The sequence below is a fragment of the Xenopus tropicalis genome, chromosome 6 (assembly GCF_000004195.4).
Source record: "Xenopus tropicalis strain Nigerian chromosome 6, UCB_Xtro_10.0, whole genome shotgun sequence".
NCBI classification, from domain to species: Eukaryota; Metazoa; Chordata; class Amphibia; order Anura; family Pipidae; genus Xenopus; species Xenopus tropicalis.
Window position 1 is genome coordinate 121,839,100 of NC_030682.2, and position 14,911 is coordinate 121,854,010.

Genomic DNA, 14,911 nt, shown 5'->3' on the forward strand with positions numbered 1-14,911 from the left:
GGGACTAATCTCCCCATGGTCCATCACTCTTACATATCCTAAAGTTAGGCAGACTTTTCATTGTATGCATATAGACAACCCACACTTATTATACCTTCCACAATCATAAAAAATCAAAGTTTAAACCCCAGCTGTTATTTATATTGACTGTGCTTGCCAAAATTACAGATTTTTGCATATTACTATATAAAACCTACTGATTAATATCTCTAGCACGTAAGTATTCCTTAAGTTGCTTTATGCTTTAAGATCTGTTTGGCAAGGTTGCCAAATGAACAGATTGTTCCCCCAATATACCCACCTAAGGTGGCCGATATAGAGCCAAATGATCGATTACAACAAAAAGGAATACTAGCCATTGGATACGAGGGGAAAATTAAGTCCAATTACATATGGACACATTTCAAATAGGCCCATTGGAGGGCACTATACATGGACAGATAATTTGACAAATCAGTTTGGAGGGCCCAAATTGGCAGCTTAAATATGCCAGTGTATAGTACATACTGTCACATCTGCCCATTTATGGTCAACTTTACAGAAGCAAAAAAATGTCACTTTTAAGTAGACTTTCATGAATAAAAAGAAATTATTTATGTTTAAGTGTTTAAGGGCTCCTATCCATGATTGTTCTAGTGGTTTATTGCAAAAGTCCACCTGTGGTAATATGCCCAACCATCGAGACAAAGACAAATGTGTTTCAGCATAAGGTATCCCCCCCCCAAGCACTTGCAGAATGGTACTCTATAAGGGGGTAAGCATATGGACCGCTCATGCTTTGCCCCTGAACTGACAAAATATATCACACTTATTTGCTTTCTCTCTCTATTTTAGATAGTTCCCCTGAAGGATCGGCCAACATGAATTCATTAGACAATGGGATTAACAGCATGTGTGCAATATGTGGAGACAGAGCTACTGGAAAGCATTATGGTGCATCGAGTTGTGATGGCTGTAAAGGATTCTTCAGAAGAAGCATTAGGAAATGCCATGTTTATTCCTGCAGGTATTCTGTGTGGGTCTAAAGTGGGGTTTCTTAACAGTGAATCATCAGATGTTACTGGAAATTAAACTCCCATTACCCTTCAATATATAGGATTACATTGTTTTGTATAATGAAAGATGAATGCAAGAAGCAGCTGAAGATTACTCAGCAAGTCATGTGGCTTTAGACTTATCACTAATAGATATATACAAAGATTTATTGCAAACTATAAAACGAGATCATTGAAAACATTACCACCAGGCAGTGTCTGAGTCCAACAAAAGCAAGCAAAGTGTTTACTACTGAAACAAAGCCGGCCTGGTGTCATCACAGTAACATCTTGAGTTGCCACCTGGCCAGTATTTAACCAACCTAGCAGGTAAATCCCTAGCTAGGGCCGGCACTGGTATTACAAATTTACTGGCAATGTTCTTGACAATAAATTTGAAATACTCTATAAATCCTCCACTTTTCCTCACCTTCTCTGTGCTGATTAGCCTTTATAATCCCAGGCCCACCTCTGTCCTGCCAATTTCCCTGCCCAGTCTGCCCATTTCCTTGCCTCTTATGTCATAGCCCTGCCCCCAAAAGGACATCACAAGACACCCCCCACCCGAAGGCCATTATTATGGGGGAAAAAAAGGTGGCAACGCTAATTCCATCTCCTGACTGATTTATGTTACCTGTGCTCTCCTCCGACTCTTTTTACCAGTAGCCACCAAGGGCTACAATACTTAGATTTGCTATTTAAAAAGGGAGGGCCAGATATGATGTGCTTGGCTAGATGTCTGCATTCCTCAAGATTTACCAATTCACTCTATTATATTTAATCACAATTTGCATGCATAGAATTAAACAATGCTTTCTAGAGGTTCATTAAGATAATATGGTAAAGAACTTGACTCCATGGTGTAAAGTTGAGGATTGGAGCACAGTTACTGGTGAGGCTGGCTTGCAGTTCTGTCCAGGCCTCAATGCATTTCATGCTGCTTCTAATTATAAAGCATAATTATTTTTGCATCTACTTCACTGAAATGGCTTGTAAGTGTCATGAAATACTGCTTGCAGGTTGGCTGGAGACCATCTGCTGACTAACATGTGAAAACCAGAAATTGCTGTAAATGGGGATTATACTTCATACACACATGGACAGTACAGAGTACAATGAACAGGGCAGTGGTCAAGGATGGCAACAGAAAATAAGCAAAGAAAAAAGGCAGGGGCAGAACAAAGCAGAACTAGCTAGGCCTCAGGCAAACAGCTTTATAATGAAGGGCACAGGGAAAGAAGAAAATGCTGGCTTATAAAGGCAATTACCTGATTGCTTTCAGCTGGCAGATGGATGTCAATGGCTGTGGATATAACCATATCATAAATATTAACAAATTTGGTCATTCAGAACCACAAAATGCCTTTTCAGACATTGTAAGGTCCAGAAAAGGCAGGTGCTGACACCTAGAAATGGAGTCTAAAGACCTTCCATTTGTTCTGGTTTCTAAATTTCTGAAGTAACAACATATACATAACAGATAATAAACATATTATAACAGATAATGGGTGAGGACAGGTTGCTGACTGCAATAGACATATGGCACTTGGGTGAAGAAATGTTTGATAGACCCTGGGGCTCATTCATAAACACTGGGCAAATTTGCACCTGGGCAGTAACCCATAGCAACCAAACAGTAATCAGCTGCTTTTTTAGCCAGCAGCAGGTTGATCACTGAAAGCAATCATCTGATTGGTTGCAATGGGTTTTTGGCCAGGAGCACATTAGTGACTTACTAAAGTGCATATGAATACAAATGTAGCCACAGTACACGTGTGATACACTTTTATGCATTTAACAATTTCTCACAACCACAATATTAATAAGAACAAGTGTCAAACACTAAAAAATTGTATTTTATATCTTTACAATGCATTTACAGAGTCCTGTGCCTGTGTCCCTGCAAACTGAATAAATATTCTAAAACAACATTTGGAGAATAATCTCAAATTAATTATTTGCCTTGCATTTACCAGGTTTAGTCGGCAGTGCATAGTCGATAAAGACAAAAGGAATCAGTGCAGATATTGCCGTCTAAAAAAATGTTTCAGGGCTGGAATGAAGAAAGAAGGTACTTTTTGTTTTTTTATGTGTGAAAAAAATTGATAACAATACAATATGTTTCAAGGAGGGTAATAATTGTACGTGACTTTATGGAAAACGGTATTTTTATTGTTAGGAGTTATCTTGCATAATTTTCATTTGTTGGAAGCTGATTAGCTAATTGCTAACATTGCTCCAGATGTCTGGTAACATGACTCCATCTAGTGGTCATATTCGATACAGCATGCTTTTTATTTTGCATTGGCTTTCTGATCAAGCTAATCATTTTGACATTAAAGAGGAAAAGGCATATGAAAAGGAAACTTGAAAATGGGTTGCATATAAATTTAATATTCCATAATACAGAGCTGCAAAACAAAGAATTTTGAAATGCTATCTAATGCTTCCTTTGTTTAGGAGCTCTGTCTAATTGTTAATAGCTCTGTAGTTATTGTTAACTGAAAAGCTCCAAAATAACACGTTTATATTTTCATGTCTATTTTTAAACATATTTTGAATGATTTACTATGCTTTATTACAAGCCTAACCTAATTTTCTGCTAAGGTTTTGATTTTTTTCTGATGACCCCTTGAGCCCAGAGCACACTGATCATGTGCAGAGTCAGCGACAAATCATTATTACTGTTATAAGAGCAATAAATTCAATATATACAACACAGTATTTTTATTCATACTGTTCTTTGGCCTTTATTTTTTCTTTGTACACTTTGTGGTACAACTCAGACTAGCTTCTGTGCACTGTGGCTAAATGCTACAATCTCTCACTAAACATGGCTTAATAGAGGTGTTATGGGTTTTAATTATTCTATGACAACCTTGTAAAACTAGGAATATTTAGTCCAACCTATGCTCATTAACCACTTTTTGTCTTGTGTTTGCTTGTGTTGGTTAATCATTTATATGTGTACTTACTCTGAGGCAAATCAACATGTTACAAGGACAGTAAGAGTTTATATATTTCATTGCAGCAGTTCAAAATGAAAGAGATCGGATAAGCACGCGGAAAAGCGCATTTGAAGGAAGCATCATTCCCTCCATTAACACACTGTCACAGGCAGAGGTTCTCTCTCGGCAGGTACAGAACAATTAGACTTTTTTTAACATGTGCCATGGGTAATAATACATTATGGAAGAAAGATAAATAGATGAACAGATGGAAGGTTGGATAGATGTCAAATATTTATCTTTGTATTTCCGATTTGATATCATTTAGGGGCAGATTTACTAAAACGCTAACATTTCTCATTTTTTTATTTTTAAAAATTCGAATAAACTGTGTGGGAAAAGTCACGAAAACTCCACCAAAATCCGAAATCCTCTTAAGTTGCACAGCAAAGAAAGAAAGATCTTTCAGGGAAGGGAAGAGACATCAGCCATTAACTTCCACATGATCTCAAAAATAGTGATGAGTGAATCTGTCCTGTTTCGCTTTGGCGAAAAATTCATGCATCTTCCAAAAGATTCGCGAAATGGCGAAAATTATGTGTGCCAAAAAAAATTGATGCCCACAACTATTCTTTTGATGCATGACTATTCTTTTGACGCCCACGACTATTCTTGTAACAATTTTTTCATCTGTTTCGCTAAACAATCCGCCAATGGCGAAACACGGAAATTCGCCGCAAATCCATGCCTGATGAAACATTTCGCCCATCATTACTCAACAAGTTTTATATGGCTAATTGTCCAATTGGGAATTGTGGCAATATTGTTGCACAGTTAATCTCGGAAAGTCGTGACTATTTTTCAGCGACTTTTAGTGCTAAACAATCTGAATCAGAAAAAAAAATACGGCTGTTAGTAAATGGCCCCCTAAATGTCTTATATCATGTAACAACTGAAGGACAATGGCAGAGCTATTTTAATGCCAGCAAACTTCTTAAGTTCTAAAATTGTATTTGATGTGCTTAGAAAGAGATCCAAGGGTCATTCTAATGGGGAAAAATGCATTTACATTGATTAAGAACTCATTACTTTACTTACATAGTTAACATTGACTTGTAAGATATTTTTCATTTTTCGCAGCAAAGTTCTGACATGTTCTGAGAGCTGACATGGCAGAGGCTGCGGTTTAATTAAATATAAAGGTGGCTTTAATGAGAAACTGCTCTGCAAATCCACCATCCTGCCCTCACCAGTCGTCCGGGGCTGTGCTGACAGCTAAGAAACTTCCCCAGCCAAGTTTGTTAAGCCTTCAATTCAAATTGCTGGGTCCCACATTATAAAATATCTATTTTTGTAATCTATCTAATATATATATTTGTAATCTATTTAAGCTCGAGCAGAGATGTGCTTCCAGTTTCAGGCATATTTCTTTCTAACACTGGAGACAAACATTATCAGTGACCAATCAGCAATTAGATTTGAACGGTCACTTACAAGATCTGGTTGGCTGCTAAGGGCAACATCATCTGAGATGTTTGTCTTCAATGTTAATAAATACACCCATATGTGTATTGCCCATGCGCTAATGGAAAAACAGGGGTGTACCCAGGGCCGTATTTATACGACGACACTGGAGGGGTAATGGGTCGGCTCACACAGCAGAAGGATTTAAGGATTTAAATGCAAGTCACTGCAGCCAGACTTGGTGAATTTTTTTTAAGCAGTTAGATATATTGGGGCATGCAATAGCATATTTTGTGCTTCCCTTCCTCCTCAGAAACATAATTAACCCCCCCCCCTCTTAAAACCCTACTTAGAGTGCCCCCTAGGCCTTCTGCGCTGGTCAGATGGTGGATAACTGTTCCCCTGGCAAGTTTGTGTCTCTTTGTGCTTAAATGTGTATATAAGGATATAGTTGTTAGAATCTGTAAGTCTTCAAGTGAAACTACACTGATCCCCCACATTATCTGACCTATTGGCCCTTTGACCCAAAAATATGCAGTGGAGAATTGTTACCTGTGCCATAGGGCAAATAGCAGTGAACAAAGTGATCCATGTGCCACAGTCATAACAGCTAAAGGTAAATAAATATCAAAGGATTTTATATCAGAGGAAATATAATATATATTATGGAACCTCCTGTCGTGAGGGATTGAAAAACAAGGCAACAAAAAAAATCTTTACTGATAAAACAATTACACAATAATATTAGAGAGACAGTGGTATTGTTTTTTAACATCTATTGACTTTTCTGTCAAGGCCTAGATAAAGTGAGATTCATATCATCCCCTCTTCAAACATCTTGCAGCGCAAGTTGTAAAAGCATAGCTAATGCTATTTGAGTTCCTAACAAACAAACGACATCATGTTGGAGGCATGCTGGGAATAAACTCAAATACGCATGTGCGTCCAATGCATTATTTTGCGTGTGCTAATATGTGTGGAGGCTGCTATATATTTTTATTTGCCAAAGTAAAGTGAACTAATCCATAAATAATCAAAGGGCAATTTTCTAAGCCAAAATTTTTTTCCGGGTCAGGCTTTTTGTCGCCAAAACCTGAAAAAGTCGTGGAACAAAAGTCCTAGTCCTTGATTTATTATACAACAAAACTGTGACAATTCTGAAAATATTCCATATAAAACCTGTCAAGATCATGCAGAAGTCAATGGCAGATGTCCATTTTACAACTGGAAGATCTTTCTTGCTTTGTAGTTTTAGAAGTTTTCAGGTTTTTTCACACTGGCTTTTGTGCGACAATACGAAAAGGCGTGGTTATAGTGAGACAAGTCGAAAAAATTCCAGTTCTCATGACTTTTTCCACATATTTCAGTTCACATCTTTTGAAAAGCAACTCTCATTCGTAGAAAATGAACTTTTTTTTTAGAGATGAGAAAAAAAAAACCTGCTCCTTTGACGGGTATTTTGTATCCATGACTTTTTCAGATTGGGCTTTTTGTTGCCAAAAACCTGAAAAAGTTGTGGAAAAAGAAGTCACAACTTTAACAAGATTTATTATGCGACAAACTGACAATTCTGAATCCAAAAATACTCCATCTAAAACCTGTCAAGATCATGTAGAAGTCAATGTACCTTTTACAACTAAAAGATCTTTCTTTACTCTGTAGTTTTAGAGGTTTTTTTGGGTGGGGGGGCTAGCTTTTGTGCGACAATATGAAAAAAAAAGTTACAGTTTTCCACTTTTTTTCCCTTCGTACTTTTTCAGTTTAGCTCTTTTGGTAAATTGCTGCCACTCATATAAATGAGTTTTTTCATGGCTTCTTAAAAATAAAAATAAGGGAAAAAATGAGTCTGAAAAATTAGGTTTTTTTTTTTTCAAATTCAGAAGAAAATCTTGAAAATCTTGACTCTGCTTGTGTATTAAAATACTTGTAAATCAAAAACTAAAGCTTAAAACTTTAAAAAAAGAGTCTTTTGAGTTTAAAAAATCTCGAAAATGTCAGTTTCAGAAACTTAAATTCAAATTTGCGATGTTGATGAGCAAAAAATGTGAATTGCAGTAAAAACTCTTTTTCAAATTTTAATAGACCTGCCCCTAAAACAACAAAATCAAAGCACTGGCAAAATTATGTTGAAAATGATGGTCATCTGGTTTTATCCAGCAACTTCTTTTGGAGAAAAAAACACTCCTCTTGATTTAAACAAGTGACATATAAAATTTAAAATAAATTTAACAGAGGGATCGCAAGATCATGGTTGGGTGCCTTAAGAAAAAGTTCAATTTGGCTTAAATTTACAAGTTTCATTGTCTACTTTATATGGTTTTGGTTTTTAAGTTAAGTTTTCCTTATTAATTGTATTTTTCTTCTCTTCTTTATTTTGGTTTTCAACATGGGTAGATCACTGCCTCAAGCCCAGATGCAAATACAGAAATAAATACTAAGAAAATTGCAAGTATTAGTGATGTTTGCGAGTCCATGAAGGAGCAACTGCTGGTGTTAGTTGAGTGGGCAAAATACATCCCTGCCTTTTGTGAGCTGCCTTTGGATGATCAGGTAAAAAAAATGATGTCATTATGTTGAAATATTTTGTAGTCCCACCAAATATGATCACCTGTAATAATTGTTTGGGTGCAACTTACATATCAAACATGCATGTAACACATAAAAAACCTATATAGGGTTTATAAGAACAGCTAAGGGTCTTGAGGTTGACCTGCCATGGGTCACTTCATTAGTTTCCAGAGAATTTTCCCATAAATGTAATTGTGCATGAGTTCAAGGAATTTCATGATATACACATATAGTTTTATTGTCTAAGCTAAGGCTGGTGTTTGCTGCTGTTTTTTAATGATTTCTATCCATGTTTTAATAAGATGAAAACATGTTTGAGAATTCATATTTACATGGCTCCTATAAACATACAGTATATCTGCTACTTTAGGCCTATGGCTTATGACGGGCATATGTTTTTGGTTGCTTTTACTAATCTTTCTGCAACAATTTTTTGGAGCCATGACCTGTCAAGGGTTACTTGTGACAACTTATAATTATCGTTGTGATCCATGACCATGGTGCTAGTGATAAGCAAATTTCTTTGCCAGGTCTTGCCAAGAAAAAAAGCCCATGGCTACAAATATATAACCTTGCAGAATGGAAAATGTCATTGTTTAAAAACACCCATTGACTTCAATGCATTTTACAAATATTTGCCATTTCACACATTTTTCAGCAAAATGGGACAGATTTACTCATCACTGCTTGATTTATCAAACATCATATGGGGAAATACTCCAGAATTCCAGTACCATTCCTAGCTAATTGCAGAGCTGTCAGTCAGCCCCATGTCATAAGGGAGATAATGATCCAGTCCTGATTTTTTAGATCCAAATTCCTCTTCACACCAAATTATAACATGAAATAAGGTCCTAATAAGGTGTGGAGTAGATAATTATCTCCCTCGTGACATGAGGTTGGTTGACAGTTCTGTAATTGATCTGTGACATTTAAAAAAAAAAATCTGTACAATTCAACTTATCTGTTTAAAATTACTTATCTTAGGCCAAGCCTTCAGGAAATCATCATCTTAGACTTCCAAAATAACATTTGGTCTCAAATATATAATGCCATAGAAACAATATTATTCTGTTGAGAACTATGTTATTATCTTTTCTGAACAACATTGATCTGTTCAGATTTTATATAATTATTTGCAATGATCATTATGAATTGATCTGAATGACAATTGTTGATGACTAATTTTGCTCACAGAATGAAACTTTTAAAAAATAGAAGTATGGCATCCGTTATCCAGAAACCTAAAACCAAATTATGGGATGGCCATCACCTATAGACTCCAAAAAAAAAAATGCAAAATTTCCTTTTTCTCTGTAATAAAAAAAACAGTACCTTGGGATCTCCATTCTCTAAGGGGCACATTTACTAATCCACGAACGTCCGAAAAGTGTCCGAATGTGTTTTTTTTTTTATGATCGGTATTTTGCGATTTTTTTGTAAATTGTCGTGACTTTTTCGTAGCCGTTACGACTTTTTCATAAATTGTCGCGACTTTTTCTTAGCGTTATGACTTGCGCAAATTGCTGCGACTTTTTCGTAGCCATCGCGCCGAGTATGAAGGTTTTGGATTCATTCAAGCTTCAGTATCGTGACTTTCCTTGGGCCAGGTTGGAGCTGCAGAGTGCCATTGAGCCCTATGGGAGACTTTCCTTGGGCCAGGTTGGAGCTGCAGAGTGCCATTGAGCCCTATGGGAGACTTTCCTTGGGCCAGGTTGGAGCTGCAGAGTGCCATTGAGCCCTATGGGAGACTTTCCTTGGGCCGGGTTGGAGCTGCAGAGTGCCATTGAGCCCTATGGGAGACTTTCCTTGGGCCGGGTTGGAGCTGCAGAGTGCCACTGAGCCCTATGGGAGACTTTCCTTGGGCCGGGTTGGAGCTGCAGAGTGCCATTGAGCCCTATGGGAGACTTTCCTTGGGCCAGGTTGGAGCTGCAGAGTGCCACTGAGCCCTATGGGAGACTTTCCTTGGGCCGGGTTGGAGCTGCAGAGTGCCATTGAGCCCTATGGGAGACTTTCCTTGGGCCAGGTTGGAGCTGCACAGTGCCATTGAGCCCTATGGGAGGCTTTCCTTGGGCCGGGTTGGAGCTGCAGAGTGCCATTGAGTCCTATGGGAAGCTTCCAAAATCATGCAAGTCTGAAAGTTTTGCCCGCCGTTTACGAGCCCTCAATACGAAAAAGTCGCAACAATATACGAGCAAATCGTAACGGCTACGAAAAAGTCGTAACCGCTATGAAAAAATCGCAAAAAATACGAAAAAGTCGCAAAATGTTCGTTTCCAATCCGAATTTTTCCCATTCGGATTCGTGGATTAGTAAATGTGCCCCTAAGTCTACTAAAAAATAAGTTTAACATTAAATATACCCAAGTAGGATGGTTTTGCCTCCAGTTATGGTTAATTATATCTTAGTTAGGGTCAAGAACAAGGCACTGTTTTATCATTACAGAGATAATATAAATCATTTCTAAAAATGTGATGCATTTGTTTAAAATGGGGTCTAATAATTTATCATTTTTGGAGGCAACACAATCCTAATGGATTTAAAATTAAAAAATTTTTTAGTACCCTAAAAATTTGGAGATCCACATTATTAAAAAGGTCCCTATCGAATGTTTGATATTTAATAAGTGCAAAAATTTGAAAAACTCAAATATAATACTTTGGTATGTAAAAGCTTGTGAGTTCATGTAGAAGTCAATGGGAGTTGCCCTAGGCAAAATTCAAGCCATTTTTGCAATTTGAGATTTTTGGTGGTTTTTGAGTTTTTTTTTTAAACTTGTAATCTCACAAATACAAGGCATTCAAGTTTTTTTTTTACACAATTTTATTCAATTACATTTTTCATATTTATTATTATATGATTCTAATATACAGGTATAGGACCCATTATCCAGAATGCTCGGGACCAAGGGTATTCCGGATAAGGGGTCTTTCCATAATGTGGATCTCCATACCATAAGTCTACAAAAAAATCAATTAAACATTAATTAAACCCAATACGATTGTTTTGCATCTAATAAGGATTAATTATATCTTAGTTGGGATCAAGTACAAGGTACTGTTTTGTTATTACATAGAAAAAGGAAATCAGTTTTAAAATTTTGAATTATTTGATTAAAATGGAGTCTATGAGAGACAGGCTTTCCGTAATTCGGAGCTTTCTGGATAATGGGTTTCAGGATAAGGGATCCCATACCTGTATTATTATATATTTATTTTTAATAAATAAGCAAACATTTGAGTTATTTTTGTTTTAAATTGTGGTTTATTTAAAGTAGAGAAAAACTCTCACATTTCACAAAACTCAACAAATAATAAGCTCATTAATTTATATATTGCTAATGAATTATTCTTATCTTTATTTTTATTCCTACAAAGGTTGCCTTATTGAGAGCACACGCTGGAGAACAGCTCTTGCTGGGGGTGACCAAACGATCTATGGTTTTCAAAGATATTTTATTTTTAGGTAAGTGCATGTTATGTTGACCCTACTTGGATGACCACAAAAAAAGTTTATACAGGGAGGTAACAGGATTACAAACCAGTATTTTTTAATAAAAGCACAATTAACAATATGTCCTATCATGTATATAAATATATATATTTATATACATGATAGGACATTAAGATAATCTGTGCATTAAGCTACCAAGAAACACTTAATCAAACAGGGATTGTTTGTCCATATATTGCAATATACTTCAAGCTGGCCAACTAAGTCAAAGTCATCCCCGGTTTGGCCAGTCCTACAATCACTTTCATCTGATGAGTGTTAGTATTTTATTAGACAACTTCTACAGTGACTGTTTTATCTGGAACCTGCTTTCTAAAGCTAAAAGTGGTTGCCCATTTATTGATCACCTGACAGAAGTTGGAATATATGGGAGGGTGCCTCATGGGAGTTTTTTTCTAACGCAAAATGCGTTGTAGTCAATGGGTGTTTTTTCTTAACAGGCATTTTTTTCTCAAGTTTAATCTCACCCCAAATGCATTGGAGACAATAGGTATTTTTTCTCTAGTTTTTTTCTCACGCCAAATCCATCAAGTCAGTGGATGTTTTTCCTTGGCGAAATTTATTTTTCCAAGACAAAACACATGCTGAAATGGCAGCGCAGATTCACAAAAAATGTTGCCAGTCAGATTACAACACCAAGTTTGATGCAACTTATTATAGTGAAGAATCCAAAACACAGTCTTATATAATTTAGTCAATGTAGCATTGTAAAAGTTACAGCTCAATAAAATATACCAGTCGATGGTAAAATAATGAGTGTGATTAAAGTGAAATCATTTTCATTTGAAATGTTGTAGTAGTTAACTGACACTTAGGTAAACTACACCTGTGTTTGTCATTCACGTGCAAAATAATATTTCTATTTCCATAAGGTAACAACTATGTCATTCACCGGAATTGCTCAGAAATGGAAATAAGTCGCGTAGCCAGCAGAGTATTAGATGAACTTGTGCTGCCTTTCCAAGAAATACAGATAGATGACAATGAGTATGCATGCTTAAAAGCAATTGTATTTTTTGATCCAGGTAACTATTTCCAATCATATAACTTTTTTTGGAATGCATTTATTTACATAGTTACATATATCTGTCTATCTCTCAATCGATCTATCTATCTATCTATCTATCTATCTATCTATCTATCTATCTCTACAGTTAATATAGTAAATAAAGTACCCCATTGTAATTAGTGATGAGTGCATTTTTTTGCCAGGCATGGATTCGCAACAAATTTCTGCATTTCACCATTGGCAAATAGTTTCATGACACTTCCGTGAAAATTCGCAACTGAAAAATTTGTTGCGCGCTATTTTTCTTGTTGCGTGTCAAAATGGGCACGGTCACGACAAAAAAGGGTGCAGTCGCGTCAAAATGGGCGCTGTTGCAACAAATAAATTGCGGGCGACAAAAAATAGATGTGGGTGACAAAAAACAGGGCGGGGGGGCGACAAAAAAGATGCGGGCGACAAAAAAATTTGCACAACAAATGCGTTTCGTGAATTTTTCGCCGTTTCGTGAAAAAGGTTGAATGCATTTATACGATGATTACAACTCTAAAGGCTGCCCAAGAATTTTGATGCTGAATCTATTAATGAATATATTTTTTTTAAAGCAAAGCAGATTAATAAACAATATATTAGTTTTAGAATCAGGGCAAAGATAATATACCCACTACTGTAAAATACAAAGACATTGAAAGACTTATTATTATAATTTGTGAATTTTAGAGTTTTTGAATATAAAAATCCCATTAAACTGTGAACAAATGTGCATCTAATTCATGTTTTTTACATTATATTTAAAGAGTATACAAAATCTAAAAAAATGGAAAATAACAAAAAACTTGAAAAACAAAATATCGGATATGTTTTGCCTATGACAATTCCTATTAACTTCTTTATGAACCTACAAGCTTTTAGAATTTTTTAAACTTTTTTGCATTTAAATTGAATTCAAACATTGAGAAATCAGCCCCTAAAAGTCACTGAATAGTTCCACTAGGTAACTTTGAACTCAGAGGTGACTTCTAATTTCCTCATATTTTACAAAAGAGGTACATTATTCCTTATATCTTTGCATCTGATATGAAACCACCTCCACTGACTTATTCTTTGTAGACATTGCAAAGTAATTGAGTTACTTTGATGCATTCGGTCATACCAAGTTCAAATGCACAAAAAATATATATTTTTTTTGTTCATTCCAGATGCCAAAGGACTAAGCGATCCTATAAAGATTAAGACTATGCGTTATCAAGTTCAAATCAGCTTGGAAGATTACATTAATGACAGACAATATGATTCAAGAGGAAGATTTGGAGAACTGCTTCTACTTTTACCCACACTACAGAGTATTACTTGGCAGATGATTGAACAGGTTCAGTTTGTTAAGTTGTTTGGAATGGTAAAGATTGACAATCTTCTCCAGGAAATGTTATTAGGAGGTAAGTTATACTATGTCATTATAGTATATAATGGAGCATATTTATTAGCAAAAGCTCCAAAGACCTTATTACAGTAAACCATCCTTGTTTTATTGTGAGTGTAGTGTAAATAAAATGTATTTTAGCAAGTAGTCTTAATGTTTACACCTAGATCTGACCTGCATCTTGCAAGATCATCCCATATGTGTGCAGAAACAGGAATGAATGCAATTGCAACAGGAATGAATGCCCATACTGAGAGTTTTTGGTCAGAAAGCTTGTGTTTGCATTTTCTGGCTAAAATCCATCCCTATTGATGACTGCCCTAAACATTTTGGCCTCCTTTTGCTTTCCCCAAAATATTAGTCCACTAACACCAATTTCCTTTCCACCCATAACTAACCTATTTGTTTCTTTCTATACCTGTGAATTGATTAAATTCATTGAAAATAAAATTGTGTGTGTGTGCTTATGCAAAAATCTCAGATAGATTTATCACAATTGTGTTACATTGTGGCAAAATAAATCTACCCTTTAGTGTAGATAATACTATGTCATTATAGCATATTATGGAGTATATTTATTAGCAAAGACCCCTATAGACCTTATTATACAATTCTGTATTGTGATTGGAATACTAAATAAAACATATTTTAGCAAGTAGTGTAATATTTTTTCATATAGCTCTCACATGGATCTTGCAAGATCATCCCATGTGTTTGAAGCAACAGGAATTAATGTGATTCATTTTGGTTGTGTTTGCGTTGTCTGGCTGAAAACCACCAATTCTCATTAGGCTGAAGGAACTAATGACTGGCCAAAAATGTTGATCTCCCTTCCTACAACTATCCCAACATTTTAGTCCACCACCACCAATCCAATTCCTTTCCACCCATCATTAATCCATGTGTTCCTTTCAATACAAGTGAATGGATAAAAATTAATTGAAACATAAAACTGAGA

At 35.9% G+C, this 14,911-nt stretch overlaps 1 protein-coding gene across 2 annotated transcripts in view; it reads left to right on the plus strand.

Moving 5' to 3' along the window:
* Positions 1–14,911, plus strand: part of hnf4g (hepatocyte nuclear factor 4 gamma) — a 47,626-nt gene that overhangs the window by 26,629 nt on the left and 6,086 nt on the right. For both annotated transcript variants that reach the window (XM_004915166.3, XM_002939588.4), the window contains exons 2-8: positions 835–1,006; positions 3,011–3,105; positions 4,066–4,172; positions 7,841–7,996; positions 11,392–11,479; positions 12,400–12,552; positions 13,733–13,969. In XM_004915166.3, the coding sequence (XP_004915223.1) occupies positions 861–1,006; positions 3,011–3,105; positions 4,066–4,172; positions 7,841–7,996; positions 11,392–11,479; positions 12,400–12,552; positions 13,733–13,969 (982 nt within the window). In that variant the 5' untranslated portion in view covers positions 835–860. The remainder of the gene's footprint in view (positions 1–834; positions 1,007–3,010; positions 3,106–4,065; positions 4,173–7,840; positions 7,997–11,391; positions 11,480–12,399; positions 12,553–13,732; positions 13,970–14,911) is intronic.